General features: G+C 42.7%; 1 protein-coding gene across 1 annotated transcript; it reads right to left on the reverse strand.

Annotated features, from left to right (window-relative positions):
• Positions 1-574: 574 nt before the first annotated feature.
• Positions 575-14,824, reverse strand: LOC119657156 (ketimine reductase mu-crystallin). Its single transcript, XM_038063938.1, has 4 exons — positions 14,262-14,824; positions 7,050-7,311; positions 790-987; positions 575-735 (listed from the first exon to the last, which is right to left on the reverse strand). The coding sequence occupies exons 1-4, from the start codon at positions 14,757-14,759 to the stop codon at positions 644-646; spliced, it is 1,050 nt and encodes a 349-aa protein (XP_037919866.1). The 5' UTR covers positions 14,760-14,824; the 3' UTR covers positions 575-643.
• Between the last annotated feature and the right edge of the window lie 315 nt (positions 14,825-15,139).

A 15,139-nucleotide genomic window follows, 5' to 3' on the forward strand; every position in this document is an offset into this window, starting at 1 on the left:
ACTGTGACTTCCACTTTATGATCAACGGATATCTTTTCAGTACACCGACGCAGATCTACGTTTGGTAATCTTTAAAGACGGAGTACCTCAATGATACCACCCAGCCGTGAATTGATTCCCCAAGGGAGTAAAAAGAAGCCAGGTTAATTACTAGTTATTATAAAATATTTATGAGCTGGTTAGACTTTTCTCATAAAGTCCCAGATATATGTTTATCCAGTAGTAAGAAAATTAATATAAATAATAAAAATATTGAGAAAATTCCGATTTTTAAAAATTCTGAAATTAGTTGGAAAATTCTAAAATTAATGAATTAAAAAGTAACACCCGGGTGTATACCCGTGCACTGAAGATAGAAATAAGTTTGATCCCGAAATATCGATATATGATGAACAATAATCACTACTTGCCACGGAGACGGCGTAACGTTTCAATTCCTTAAACCTTTTCGTTAAAAACTCCACGAACACACATTAATTCTAAAAATAGTTTTGCGAATTCTTAATTTGAAGGAGGGAGTTCTTAATTTGTTTTTTGAGACCTATATTTATGTTTCTGTATATATACACTATAGTGTTTTCGAGACTAATTTTAATTCCTGAAATTCTACATCAAATCATACAATTATTTTAAATTAGATAAATCACATTTTGGGTATTCTGAGCCCACTACACTCCGTATCCGTTAAAGCTGCATATACTGCTTCAGCTAAGAGCACATCCTCACAAGCCATACCTGAAAATACAAAACTTAAAGATTACAAAAAAAATATTGAAAATGAAGTATTACCCATTGACTGGAAAATCGTTATACCATTCTTGGGAGTAGGCTTGAAACCGTTGATGACTTCTCCGACTTCGCCAATAATTTCAGCATTCAACCCTTTGAGTTCGATTTTAGCCCCGGTCATTGTGTCAACATATAATTGTCCTTTCAAATATAATTCACTATCTAATTCCGAGAAGTGATTGATACCAGCTCCAATTGCTAAAAAAGGTAAAACAGGACAAAAAAAATGAAAGGCGAAATCAAATTGTTAATCAAATATTCTGCCAATTCCCTTAAAGCCAAAATATTACATTTTGACAGATAGAATACTTTCACTGAAAGTAGGAAGGGAGAGTTAGAATAATGATAAATAGTAGCAAAACAGAATATCTCAGTTTGACGGACCATTGCACTCCTGCTATTTGCATCAAGGGATGGGAATTGAAGGCGTCGATTAATTTGTTTATACGAGGTCGTTATTTCTGACAATTCTGACTCCTTGTTCGATGCCATTCAAAGCATGAAACTGATTCTGTTCCAAGGTATTGTGGGAAACCAGGCAGGCAAAAGAGTGAGAGGCGGGAACTGAGGCAAATTTGACAACAGTAGGCAAACTAGTGGTAGTCCAAACGAGCATTCCACAAGTTTGCAATATCTCGATCGTTTTATATGAAACCATAACAGTTTGCAATTAAATAGTATCCAACCTAATGCAACGTAGCATTCAAATCTAAAAAACTTGGAAATTGTTGGCTACCCATTGATCCTCTTTAAGATTATTTTTTAGCAAAATTTTTCAAGAGCACAAAGCTGTAAGGTCATGAGTACGCAAAGCGACTTTCCCCGTGAGATTATCTTGCGATTCCTACCACAAAGTTGCCCATAAATAGGGTGCGTTCCTTCTATAACAAAAGGCGAATAATGGATTCGTCCATGATAGACTTAGCCTAAAAACGAGATGCAAGGACCAAACAAGTCGGGAAACCGGAAGCTGGACACTTCAGGTATGAGAGGTTTTGTGTATTTCTTATATAAATATATTTGAGTGTGAATTTGCCCTATTAGTACGTAGGACGTTATATATGCCTATATTATGTGAGCGTATTCACTTTCGAGTGATATTGACATTCATAGTCTTGAATTTGCAAAGAAACGACAACTTTGACCTATTATAACTTTATTACTAATAGTGCGATTTCCACTAAACTTGGTAGGATTCTGCTTTATATCATAGCCTACATTACTGTGTGGTAATAAGATAAACTTGAGGGGGGTTGTGCAGCCAATTGCTAATAATTATAATAATATATTATATATATTAACTTTATTTGAAAGAATATCGTTATGGAAGGTATTTCAGAGCCTAGTTATGATATGGTGGCAGCCTCTTCATTTTTTTTTCAGATTTTTCCGTTGAGAGTTTCTGAGAATGGGCCCATTAAAGAAATGATAACTTTCGACCTCCCGCACTCCCCACCATTCAAACAAATGTCAAAACTAGCTTCGAAAAGTACTAACCGAGACCTTTCATTTGATACCCCACATGACTATATTGGACGAAAAAAAATGTACACCCAACTTTTGCATGGATATAACTCACTGTTCCCACTTTTCCAACAAATTTGATATCAATCGCCATAACCGCCTCCCAGAAAAATGCGTGTGACGGATAGACAGACAAACATTTTCTATTCGTCAAAAATTACAGGTTATTATTTTCACAAATACCATGGAATGCAGTGTAACGGTAGGTAACTAGCTTGATTTGATTAGTAGACGTAAATTATTTGAGCGAACAATGGAAGGTGAATATAATCAACCCGGAGAAGAAATATCCGTCCGAACGTCGGATGGCAGCACGACATCCAGCCCCACAGTTCCCACTAGCAAGAGTTTCGGCGAGAAGACGTCACTGGTAAATATTGGAAGTGACCCATTTAAGAAGCAGTGATAAAGTAATGCGATCCCCGACAGCAAAGCCTGATAATGCTGACAAAATTAGCAAACGCGCCTCGGTGAAGGATGCGAGCAATGAGCCTGAGGGGATGACAAAGTTAGGGACGACATAATGTTAATCACGCAATTAAAGACCAAGTGCGTGCTATTAGAGCTGCGTATCTTTTGAAGTACGAGAGGGATTAAAAGAAAGTAAAGAAAGTAGTAAAGGTAAGAAATAGGGAGAAGCTGCAGCACTGCAGTCAACGGTAAGAGTGCTCCAATCTAGGGGCAGCCCCTTCACCATTATGGATGCAGCAACACAACGTACACTGGGCACAAAGGAAACTCCGGAGTTCCGTAAAAGACTGAGAGAGTCCAATGGAGAAGCGGAATCTCCTCAACGCAGCCAAAAGTGCAAAATGGACTAAGGTGAAATTGAAGAAAAAGCTACAGAAGAGAAGCTGGCCCGATGCGCTAATAATACCAAAAAAAGTGAACTTACGAACGCTGACATTCTACCCAGACACCTCGTTAATAGAGTTTGGTGAATGTGTGAACCGCATAAGGCGAACGCAGAGGGGCGACCTATTGCTGGAATTTAAATCAGGCGAAAACAAGTCAGAATCGAGTCGTCACTGGATGAGGCAGCAGAAGTGAAGCTCAGTAAAAATCTCGCAGTTATTAAGTGTAAAGACTTGGACGAGATTACAACGAAGGAAGAAACTTGTCAAGCCCTACGATCCCAACTGGGCGTACAGTCGGTCCAGGAGCGAGATATTCTACGGCTAAGGAAGGCATATGGCGGCACACAAACTGCGTCCATAAATCTAACACTTGAAGCGGCCAAAAGTGCTATCACTGCCAGTAAAGTTCGGATTGGTTCGGTCGTCTGCTGACTACGAAACCAGATAACTCTGAAAAGATGCTTCAGGTGCTTGGAAGAAGAAAGAAATGTACTAGCGCACACAATAGGTCCGGCCTGTGTCGTAAATGCGAAAAAAGGTCACATTGCAAAACTTTGCAAAGAAAAACCCAATTGTCTGTTCTGCAGGCAAATAAACGATATTGACAGCGTCCATATCACAGGCAACAGCACGTGTCCAGTATATAGGAAGGTGATCGGCACTATGCGCAAATGAGGTTCCTACAGCTAAACCTTTGCCAAGCGGCTCAGGACCTCCTCTCCCAGACTTTATTGGAAAACAAAATTGACGTTGCTATTATTTGCGAGGAGTACAAAAATCTAGACAGGTTGCGGATAAGAGCGAAAAAGCAGCGATATGGACATGTGGAAATGGAGCAATAGAAAGAACCACGAAAATTCTCAAGAATGGTTTCACTAGAGCAAAAATAGGCGAAATATCAACATATTTGAATTCATGCATAGTACACGAATGTAATTGTCCCGGACGAGAGCTGAAAAATTGGTAGCTAATAGCAGATTTTCGAAGAAGTTCTGCAGCAAAATACAGCGCTTGAAGGAACCGCAAATAGAGCTTTACAGGTGGGCGAAAAGTTGCAGCTGGCATGTGACGTCTCCATGCCAAGTTGTGGTGTATCCCAGCAGCGAGTTCCGAACTTTAGATGGAACTCTGAAATCAGAGAATACCGCAAGGCCTGCCTCAAGACCAGAAGGCGCAGTCAGCGAAATAGAAACCCACCTGGATACAAGCAGCTAGATGAAGAATACAAAAACACTCAGAACAAACTACATGTGGCCATAATAAAAAGTAAAAGCGAACATTTTAAGCGACTCACACGGATCCCTGGGATGGCGTCTATCAGGCAAACGCTCCCACCAATTTCTTGCCCTACTCCGCCTAATGGAATAGTAATGGATCTTTTCCCACAGATTGTGCTAACCTTCCCACTGTGGAGATAAACACTGCCGAAGTTCCCATGGTAAGTGAAGAGGAGATCCTCGAAGCTGCGGAAAAAATAGTTGGAACTGAAGCACTTGACTTGGATGGCATCCCCAAGAAAAAACTCGCAAGGCAGCAATGAAAATAGCTCCAAATATGTTTGCCGAAGTGTTCACCACATGCCTTAAAGAAGGAGCATTTCCCACACAATGGAAGAAGCAGAAATTAATATTAGTCCCCAAGCCATATAACCTTTGCGGGAAGCTTCATCCTACAGGCCAATATGCCTTCCACATAATACTGCCACACTGTTCGAACGAGTAACCTAGAAAAGATTACTTCCAATTGTCGAAAAGGATGGCGGTCTCTCCGAGAATCAGTTCTATTTTCGACAGGGGAGGTCTACAGACCATTCGACATCAACTACGGTCTACGACAAGGGGATGCCCTATCATGCGTCCTCTTTAACCTGGCTCTCGAGAAAGTGATCCGTGATGCTAAGGTAAATGCAAGAGGTACGATCCTCTTTAAGTCCACCCAACTACTGGCCTATGCTGACGATATCGACATCATGGGAAGAACCACCCGAGACGTACAAACTGCCTTCATCCAGATCGAGCAGGCGGCGATTAGCGCGAGATCTTGGACTGCACATCAATGAAGGCAAGACAAAATATATGGTGGCAACGTCAGCACCAAGACGAATCAACCAACAACACCAAACCGCACTGGTCAAACGGGAAGAATAAGGATAGGAGAATACAACTTTGAGACCGTTGACAATTTCTCCTATCTAGGGTCGAAAATCACAACCGATAACAGTTACGATGATGAAATCCGCGCACGGTTGTTGTCAGCCAACAGAGCCTATTTCAGCTTACAAAGACTATTCCGCTCGAAACGTCTCACCATAGGGTCAAAGCTCTTGCTGTACAAGACTATTATCTTGCCAGTCTCCATGTTTTCCTCGGAAACTTGGGTTCTTAGCAAGAAAAATTGCGAACTCTTGGCCGCGTTCGAGGGAAGAATCCTCCGAAGAATTTTTGGCCCCCTGCATGAGGATGGACGATTCGTAGCCTACATAACGACGAAATCTATGAGCGATACCATGACCGTCCGGTTGTGGATAAAATCCGGCTCAATTGGTTACGGTGGGCGGGTTACTTAATCCGTATGGATGAGCGTGATCCCACCCGGAAAGTCTATAAGGGCAATATCTATGGTAGAAAAAGAAGACGAGGCAAACCCTGCCTAAGGTGGAGCGATGGCGTAGGTCAGGATGCCAGACAGCTTTTAGGGATATCGAATTGGTGGACCTCGGTCCAAAACCGGGATGTCTGGAGTTCCTTATTAAGGCAGGCCTAGACCGGATACCGGTTGTTGCGCCGTTGATGATGATGAGGTCTACAACGGATACAGTCCGAGGGCCACTCTTGTGAATTATTATGTATAACGGAGTACTGCCGCTAGACCTTCCTAGTGGTGTGGCCTCCATTGGTTTCGCGGACGATATTGGTGTGACGACTGTTGTACGCCTTCTCGAAGAAGTCGAGCTTTATGCAAATGAAGCAGTCTGAGATTAAATCCTTGTTAGAGAATGCCGGTCTACGGTTCGCAGAGCATAAAAAGGAAGTAGTACGTATTACCAAGCGGAGAAAGTGCACTTTCATGGAGATCAAAGTTGGAACGCAAGCATTTCATTCCAAGTCTGCGCTTAAGTACTTAGGCATAATGATTGGCCAGAGGTTAAACTTCAGATTGCATGCGGAGGATGCAGCAACCACGGCATATAACATGAGAGCGCTGGTTGGAACTGCGTATCGCATAAGTGTACTCCGAACATGTTGCACTTCCAGAGCAATATCAAATGAAGCAGCTTGTGTGATAGCAGGAATGGTCCCGATTGAGATTTGGCGAAAGAAAGACAATGGCTTTACGATCGAGCGTATTTCATCGGAGAATCTCCTACCCGTCAGCGACTATCGTGAAACTATCGCGGAATGACAGGAGAAATGGGATGAGTCAGACAAAGGCCGTTGGACTCACAGAATCATATGGGATATCCGAAAATGGATGAAGTAACCCCACGGTGAGGTAGGTTTCGACCTAACTCAATCCTTGAACAGGCACGGACGCTATCGGCCACATCTGTATCGTTGGGCGTGATGATTCGCCATATTGCCCAAAGTGCCCAAATATTGCAAAGGATACAGAACACGTTTTTTTCCATTGCCCGTTTTGCACAAAGCCTTAAGAAGGGTGGAAGAAAGTTACTCTTCAATTGGTCCATTCCTGCATCAAGTGGATGCGAACTCAGGACCTCTCAATGCTTAAACAAGAAAAAAATCTTCTATCCAGCCTGAACACAGTTATATTATAAATAACAGACAAAATAGTGCCTGCCTTGTCTTGAAATATGAATTAAGGATCAACAAGGTTGGAATAACATCGACATTTACCATCAAAGATTGCTAAACTTACCATTAACATGTGCATTCTTTTTGAGTGATTTGTACGATAGAACTGGAGAATCGGCAAACGTGGCAGTGACGACGATATCTGCAGTTGTAGCACAAGTTTCTGATAATTCGAAGATTGATATCTTAACGTTTGTATTTTGGAACGTATTTCTTAGATTTTCCAACTCAATTTTCAAACTTTCAGCCTTACTCTTGGTTCTGTTCCAAAGATGTACTTCTGATATGCCAAACGTAGAGCACATACCTATTGCATGATATCTTCCCTAGAATATAAAGAAAAGCATTTAATTTTGAAAAGCAATATGTGTTATTATATTCACTTTATCATTTTCATTATTTAAATATCTTTTAAAGAACAAAGATAAAAGTGTTCCTGAAAAATGCTGCTTCCGAGCCAGGTTACAAGGACGGGTTGGCAAAGAATGCACCCAGTGGTAGTAAATGGAGTGGAGTTTCATAGAAAGCAATACAAAATGCATGTTCTACCACAACATTGCCCGAAAAAAATTATTTCGAAACTAAGAAAATACGATAGGCTAATTAAGTAACTTTATGCGGATAAGATTGTGAACCCCAAATAACCACTAGGGTAAAACATTCATTTTTATTATTTCGACCAAAATGGATGTTAAAACACCTTAAAACTAAGATCCTCTTGAAGTTGCTCTGGCGGAATGTCCTCTCCGTGCTGCTATACCGACGAAAACCTTGGGCGCGTTTATTATCAGGCAAAAACAACAGTGGCTAGGTAACAGGGAGATCTACAGTGGATGCTGTTATGGGGGATGTAGATGCGGCTCATTGAGCCAAGGCACACAGCCGCCGATCTCGACGGATAGTGCTCCTCATAACGCTTGATGTCAGAAATGCCTTTAATTCCGTAAGATGAACAGATATGCTAGGCACACTAGAAAACCCATTTCACGTGCCAAGCTGCGGATATTGAGGGATTATCTGAAGGACCGCTCCCTGCTCTATGAGACGCTAGAGGGCCAAAGGAGGATGGAAATCACGCCATGAGTAGCACAGGGATCCATCCTAGGGCCGGACCTCTGGAACGCTTCTTATGATAGACTGTTGAGACTCGATATGCCTGAACGGTCGTGCCTGGTCGGTTATGCAGACGACGTTGCGGCACTTGTTGTCGGATGCACTGTTGAACAGGCGCAAAGCAGACTTGGCATATTGATGCGACGAGTAAGTGGATGGATGACTGCTCACGGTTTCAGCCTTGCGCTGGAAGAAACCGAAGTAGTCATCTTGACCAGAAGGAGAATCCCAACCATGCGTCCCATATCGATTGGCGAGTTGATTATTGAGTCAAAACTAGCGGTTAAATACATTCGTGTAATGCTCGACTGGAAGATGAGCTTCTTTGAGCAAATCAAAGCAGTAGCGGACAAGGCTGCAGCTGGAGTCGTAGCTTTGAGTCGGCTAATGGCGAATGTCAGGGGCCCTATATCAACTAGGAGACGTCTCCTTATGGGAACAACGCAGCCGGTTCTGCTCTATGGTGCGGAGGTATGGACTGATGCCCTTGACAAGGAGGTGCATCGTAAACGCCTTGCTGAAGTGCAGAGGCGGGGAGCTTTGCGAGTGGCGTCTGCTTATCGCACCGTCTCCGTACTGGCTGTGATGGTGCTCGCGCGAGTGATCCCCGTTGCCCTCCTTGCCAAGGAGCGCAAAACTATCTGCCGCTGTAAAGGCGAAAACTTAAGAGAGGTGGTTGCCCATGAAGAACGTCAACGCACCCTTACCAAAATCAGCCAAGGGGCAGTTGGACTGCGAGGCTCATCGAAAAATTAGACCCATGGTTGAGCAGGACGCACGGTGAGATTGATTACTTCCCTACCCAGGAGCTCAGAGGTGGCGGGGAGGAAGGTGGCCGAGGAGAACCTCCGCGTGGTGGCACTGGGAAACGCTGTATCGCATTTGCTTTGCCGGCCGTGATGCAGTAGGCGAATGCTCCAAGGCTAAATTAAGGCGATCAGTCCCGAATCTGCACGGGGACTCATCTGAAGTGGCTTTGGCCACGAAACCTTACCAGGGGTATACTGTTCCCATGGGCACCGGGGTGGCCCCTGGACTCATATACTTCGGGAGAATTCCTGTCGTGAAACAGCAGCTGATAGATCACCACAAGTTGAATCACTCCGTTGTAACTGGAGGTGAAATTCTAGTTGCTCACTATATATCTTAAAAGACTGTCTATCTATCAGTATCTTTTTCAATTTCTATCAAAAAAATCTAAACCACAATTTTAGCTCAAAAAGCCATGGAATTCGTGGTTTGGGACCATACATTTTGATTTAATATATGCATCAGGGGGAGACCATCAACGTTTCAAAAGTACTGCTAGATCCTTATAAAATTGAAAAGGACAATTGAGGATAAAATTCGGATCATGCTGAAAAAGGAAGCCTGCCCGCTGCGCAACAATGCTGGATCTTATATGCCCAAAGACACGAACTAACTACTGGACTCGTCTAAGGGTACTTACGCGGTATTTCTAGCGATTAAATTATTTCAAATAATAAAAACTTGCTTTTTCTATTCGCTAGTGTTAATTTATTGGTCTTGCAAATACTGATATTTCGGGAACCACTTGTACCCTTTATCTGTGCTAACAAGTCTGCTCATCAGTGGGCTTATTAACTATTTTTATACTAATCTAACTGGACTCGTTTGGGCTGGATGCTTTAAACCATACCCTGTATTCCCCTGACCTGGTTGGTTCCAAAATAACATCTGCTCATTTCCTTGAAAATGATTTTAGATAGACAAAAAAGTGAAAGGGGAGGTGGAGAAAGGGGCGACGCAGCTGGTGGGAAACTTTTTCAAAGCAGACGCCAATAAATTGATCCTCCGAGAGGTCGAAGGCCTGACAGTTGGACTTTTGGTGGGTGGATGAGCAGCGTGAATTGAAGCGGAATCGTTACGATGAATTAGTTAAGTTAACTTAAAGACAATGTCAGTCTCAGAGATAAAATAGTGAAATAATCCCAAACTTGTTACAGATAAAGCAGATTGTCAAATGTGTGTGCTTGGTTGAGTTTTTCATTGAAAGTTTTTCCAATGTCTAGCGAAGAAGCAACCAAGAAACGAGAAAATGAAATCATTTTGCCAGAAATTGATCCGTATACAAAGTAAAACTGCTGTCCAGAGTCTGAGGGGGATCTTTTTGGACATCCGCAAAGATATGGGGTACGTTGGAGCAGAGGAAGTGATCGGTTCAACACCAATGCTGATATCGATCGCGATTTGACTTCGGGCATTGTGGACAATTGCCTATTATAAACCTTATAAACTCGTTTGTATCAATTGCCACAAAAGTGCTAAAATCCAAAGGAAAGGACTAACATCGTCGTCTCTCCGGTGTTTCAATTTTGGATATTGTCCTTGCTCATAGGTTCATTTCGGATTCATGTAAAGTGGATGTGAATACCGTTGTTATTCCGGTGATCGATGGACATTCTGAAGTTACAATTGTTCCGGTGATACTACAATGTAAACCAAAAGTGTCATTTTCGCAGCCCGATCTTGAAAATTTCCGCACGCAGCATATGTAGAAGCAACCGACCTCTAAAAGACTTTTAAAAAAAAAAAACAAAAACGACAAATGAAATAGTAAAGTGTAAAATTTTATTTTGTAAATTTAACTTGTTCTGAATATTTTCTTTTTAGCGCAGAATCAACATCAACCAGGCAGCTAGGAGTATTTACATGTGTAAGTTTTAAAAATTTCTTTTGAGTGGAGTCTTTCTTCTAGTTTTTTTTATTATTTTTCTTCTTTCTTTGATTTTAATTAATTTTTTTTTCTTTCCACTATTTTATATTATTATTTAAAATTTTTCTTTTATTTTTATATATTTGTTTTTTTTTTGTTGGTGTAAGTAATATACCATGAATTTTGAATAATTTTGATTGATTTGAGGACTTCCTCCTTCTCTCTCTCCTTGATCCCGCAAAACCTATAACCTATATATCCTCTAAAAGACGAAATTGCCTGAGGATGTCAAGGAAGGGTGGGAACCTCAGGGTCCGCGCCTCAGTCACGATCTGAGGCAGAAGAGGCAATAATCGGGATTGTGATCCGCTGTGGATATATCCCCCCCCCCCCCCCGCGGATCGCGGCACTCGGGTCCGGATATTTACGGCTTCACGCGACCGCATGCGCCGTTTCTTTTTTAATTTTTCAATTTTCGCTCGCGTTCTGGTTGTTATTTGTTAAGCCGTCGCGAATTCTTTGTGTTATCTATCTTTAAATCCGGGGCGGACCCACGCATCGGTATAGACACGTTGATTTTGTATTTGCTGTTGTAATTAAGAACATTATATTTATTTGCAATATAATTGTAACTAAGAACGAATACAGCTTGTTAATTAATTATTCCTTAAGATTCCCAGTCCCAACTAGACATTTTTTTAGTCTTCACTTTTTTCTACTTAAAATATGACATCTTTCGTCACCTACATGGCACTCTGCTCTTCACTCTTGTAGCGAGGTCTAAACTGAGTGGAGAGCGCTGGTGACGTCATCCGTCCGCTGGTAACATTCGAAATAAATTTCGAATGCGGCGAATCCTGCCGCGCCACATCATTAACCCGGAGCTGTGGTTCGTGCATTTGGAAGCACAGTTCCAGATGTCCGGGATCACAGCGGGCGCGACCCGTTTCAATCACGCGGTGGTCGGCCTGGACGAGGAGTCCATCGTGCAGGTGTCCGACGTAGTGAAATCGGCTTCGTACTCACTGTTCTAGACCGAATTAATCAGGCGCCTATCAGTAAGTGAGTCAGCAAAACTGGATCACTTACTGGCAGACCTAACGTTGGGAGATCGAACTCCCAGCCTATTGCTGCGCGAAATGAAGCAATTGGGTGGGAGTTAGATCGACGACGAGTTGATGAAGTCCTTTTGGCTGCGTCGGCTCTCGGAAGGCACCCAGGCGGTCCTCGCGTGCGTCTCAGGTTCCTTGGAGGCACTGGCAGCTGCGGTCGACAAAGTGCACGAGGTGCACGTACGCCCAATTATAGCGGCCGTTCAACAGCCATCGGACGAGGTGGGCGACTTCAAGCGCGAAATAGCCGTCTTAACAGCCAGTGTGGCCGAGATGCGGGTGAAGCTGGTCGCTCAGCGTTCGGGCGCCAGATCACGAGCTCACTCGCGGTCTGCCATTCGAAAAGGCGATCAGGTAGCAGGTTGTCAGGACAGTCCACGGACCGAGGGATTTGCTGGTACCACCGCAGATTCGGCGATAAAGCCACTAAATGTACAATCCCTTGTGAATTCACGCCGGCCGCAAAAAACTAGGTCCGCGGTGGGTCCTCTCGTATCAACACCTACGGGTATAGGCAAGTGGACGTGAGTCTTGGCTTACATAGGATATTGCAAAACAAGTCTCTTATAGATTCCACGACCAACCTTAATTCGTTGGGACAAATGGTATCTCACCCAGGCAATAATCTTTTCGTTCTTTTAGAAGACATTACCGACTCTCGTGTTCGGGCACTTCTCCAAAAGTTCAGCCAGATTACTACCGAGTGTAGTGTCTCCAAACCAGTGAAGCACAATGTGCAGCACCACATTAACACTACTGGTTCCCCGATCTTCTCGAAAGTGCGTCCTCTACCATCCCAGAAACTGGCTATTGCGCGGAAAGAGTTTGAACAACTCGTCCAACAGGGTAGATACCCTCAAACAGCTGTTGGACTTCTCCACTGAATATGGTCCCTAAGCCAAACTGCGAATGGCGCCCAAGTGGGGATTACAGAGGGCTAAATGCACAAACTGTTCCTGACCGATATCCAATTCCACTCATCCACGACTGTGCGCATCACCTCGCGAATTGCCGCATCTTTTCGACCTTGGACTTAACCAAGGCTTATCATCAAATTCCTGTAGCTCCAGAAAACATTCCAAGGACGGCAATATGCACACCCTTTGAACTCTTCGAGTTCACCCAGATGACTTTCGGATTGTGAAATGCGGCGCAAACTTTTCAAAGGTTCATCCACTCGGTCCTGCGAAACCTCGACCTCTGTTTCGTTTATTTGGATGATGTTTTGGTCGCTTCTTCTTCAGAGTCTGAGCACTTAGCTCATCTCGAGTGCATTTTTCAACGTCTCCTTGAGGCCGGGTTAGTTCTAAACGTTGAGAAATGTAAGTTCCTTCAAACACAGGTGAGATTCCTCGGCCACTCCATCAAAGAGCTCAAAGGACCCCCCACATTCCCGAGCCTGCTAGCACAGAGGCGTGCAAGAAGGTGTCGAGCGATCACTTTGATGGAGCTTCAATCTTTGCGGGCGGACCTTCACGGCCAATTTCACCAACTTTTGAACTTTCTGGAATAGCTCTGCCCTCTAGGTCGTTGCCGGCTACTTAGGATGATCGTCTGATCCTCCTATTTCCCATAATCTCATTACTATATGTACAAATGTAACCATCCAATTTCTCATTAGGTGTAAAATAGCGCACTCTATAGTATAATATAGAACTTGAATATAGGATACTAGAGTCTCAGGTCATAGTACTAATCCGTTTAGCGAGAATCTTCGAAGCTGAACTACCAGAATCACATCAATGTTCTTATGCCCTTAAGAAGAACTTAGCTCCGATTGTACGAAAAACCACTCTTTTTTTAAAAATTGATAACAATTTTCATCAAATCGTTTAAGCTAAAAAAAAAAATATGATCACAATTTGATATAGTCATTGGCTTTGTATGATATATCATTTTTAAGAAAGAACAGGTTGATTCTAAACAACTACCGTAATTTCTTCTCATTAGAACGCCGGTATGCGTATGATTCCAAAGTTTCCTAAAAGGTTTTGCGAATTCAGAAATCCGTAATGTTTTATAGGTTTGGGAAAAATATAAGAATAATATATCAGGAAGAAAATGATAAAGTTTCAAAAATTGTATTGTGCTTTCTATTGGCTAGCAATCATGATCATGTTGGAAATAAGCTACTTTTCTAATACCTTCTAATCTGTCCCGTCAATACGAGATTACAGTAGATGCGACACAGTCAGCGAGAAATATTTCTATCTTTACAAGCGAGCACAATCCGTTTCGTTGAACATGAGTAAGCAGATAGAGGTAATTATAAGTTAATTTTGAAGATAAGAGTGGGAACACTACCAATTAACTCAATGTCCAATTTGAATTTAAACAATTTGGCTACTGAAATTTGGAAAAGAATAATACGTACTTCAACTCCACATCCAATAATGGCTAAAACTGCACCCTCAGGAGCTTGGAATCCCGGTCGTTCATAGTATAAATATTTGGTAGCGTTCAGTGAAGCGGCTGTGGTCCTCCATGCAGTAATCTCAGTGCCTTCCATAATACACTTCAACTGTCCCGTGCTGGTGTCCATAAGGAAAATGTTGGCAAGTATATTTGGAAGCGGTTGGGCCAATTGCAAGTTTTTCGGGAATGCGGTCACCAGCTTGCAACCTAAGCTATCACTCTTTTTATTGCCGATACTGTAATTGCCCACATAGCCGGGCATCGATAATAGAACCCCTTTCCTTTCCGCCGTCCGAGTAAAACTCCTTGCAGGCTGGTCCACTGTAGGCAAACTGCCATTCTTTTCACTGCTGTTACTCACTGCACTTAATGCCTGCTTGGTGGCTTCAATGGCCATGGGCCAAGTAAGAATTTTACGCACTGTTTGTTCTTCTACGTAAATAGGCGCTTGCGACATGGTAACAGCCGAAACCACTTGTTTACTTCTCAACTTCCAAAATTCAACTATCTCGAAGAGACCGGTTAGTGCTTTATCTGGCTAAGTCTTCGGGAAAGATTGAGTTTATATATTAGATTAGAAAAGATTGCGTGGTTTCAACCATTCATGTGAACACTGGTATGGTTGGAGCCTGATATGCGCTAGCTTCGTTGAGTCAAAGTATGTTGCTGAGGTTTTTCATCGCTGAGTGCCCGACGATACTTGGGACTACAACCTAGTGATAATCAGAACTTGTGGAATTTAAAAGTTACCATGATCCGGGAGTGTGTCTGAGTAGTTGCTTAGAAAAGCCCACATTTTAGTGAAACTACGATTGGTCTCTTTTCATTTGGCACCTC

The sequence above is a fragment of the Hermetia illucens genome, chromosome 5 (genome assembly GCF_905115235.1).
Source record: "Hermetia illucens chromosome 5, iHerIll2.2.curated.20191125, whole genome shotgun sequence".
In the NCBI taxonomy this organism is placed as follows: Eukaryota; Metazoa; Arthropoda; class Insecta; order Diptera; family Stratiomyidae; genus Hermetia; species Hermetia illucens.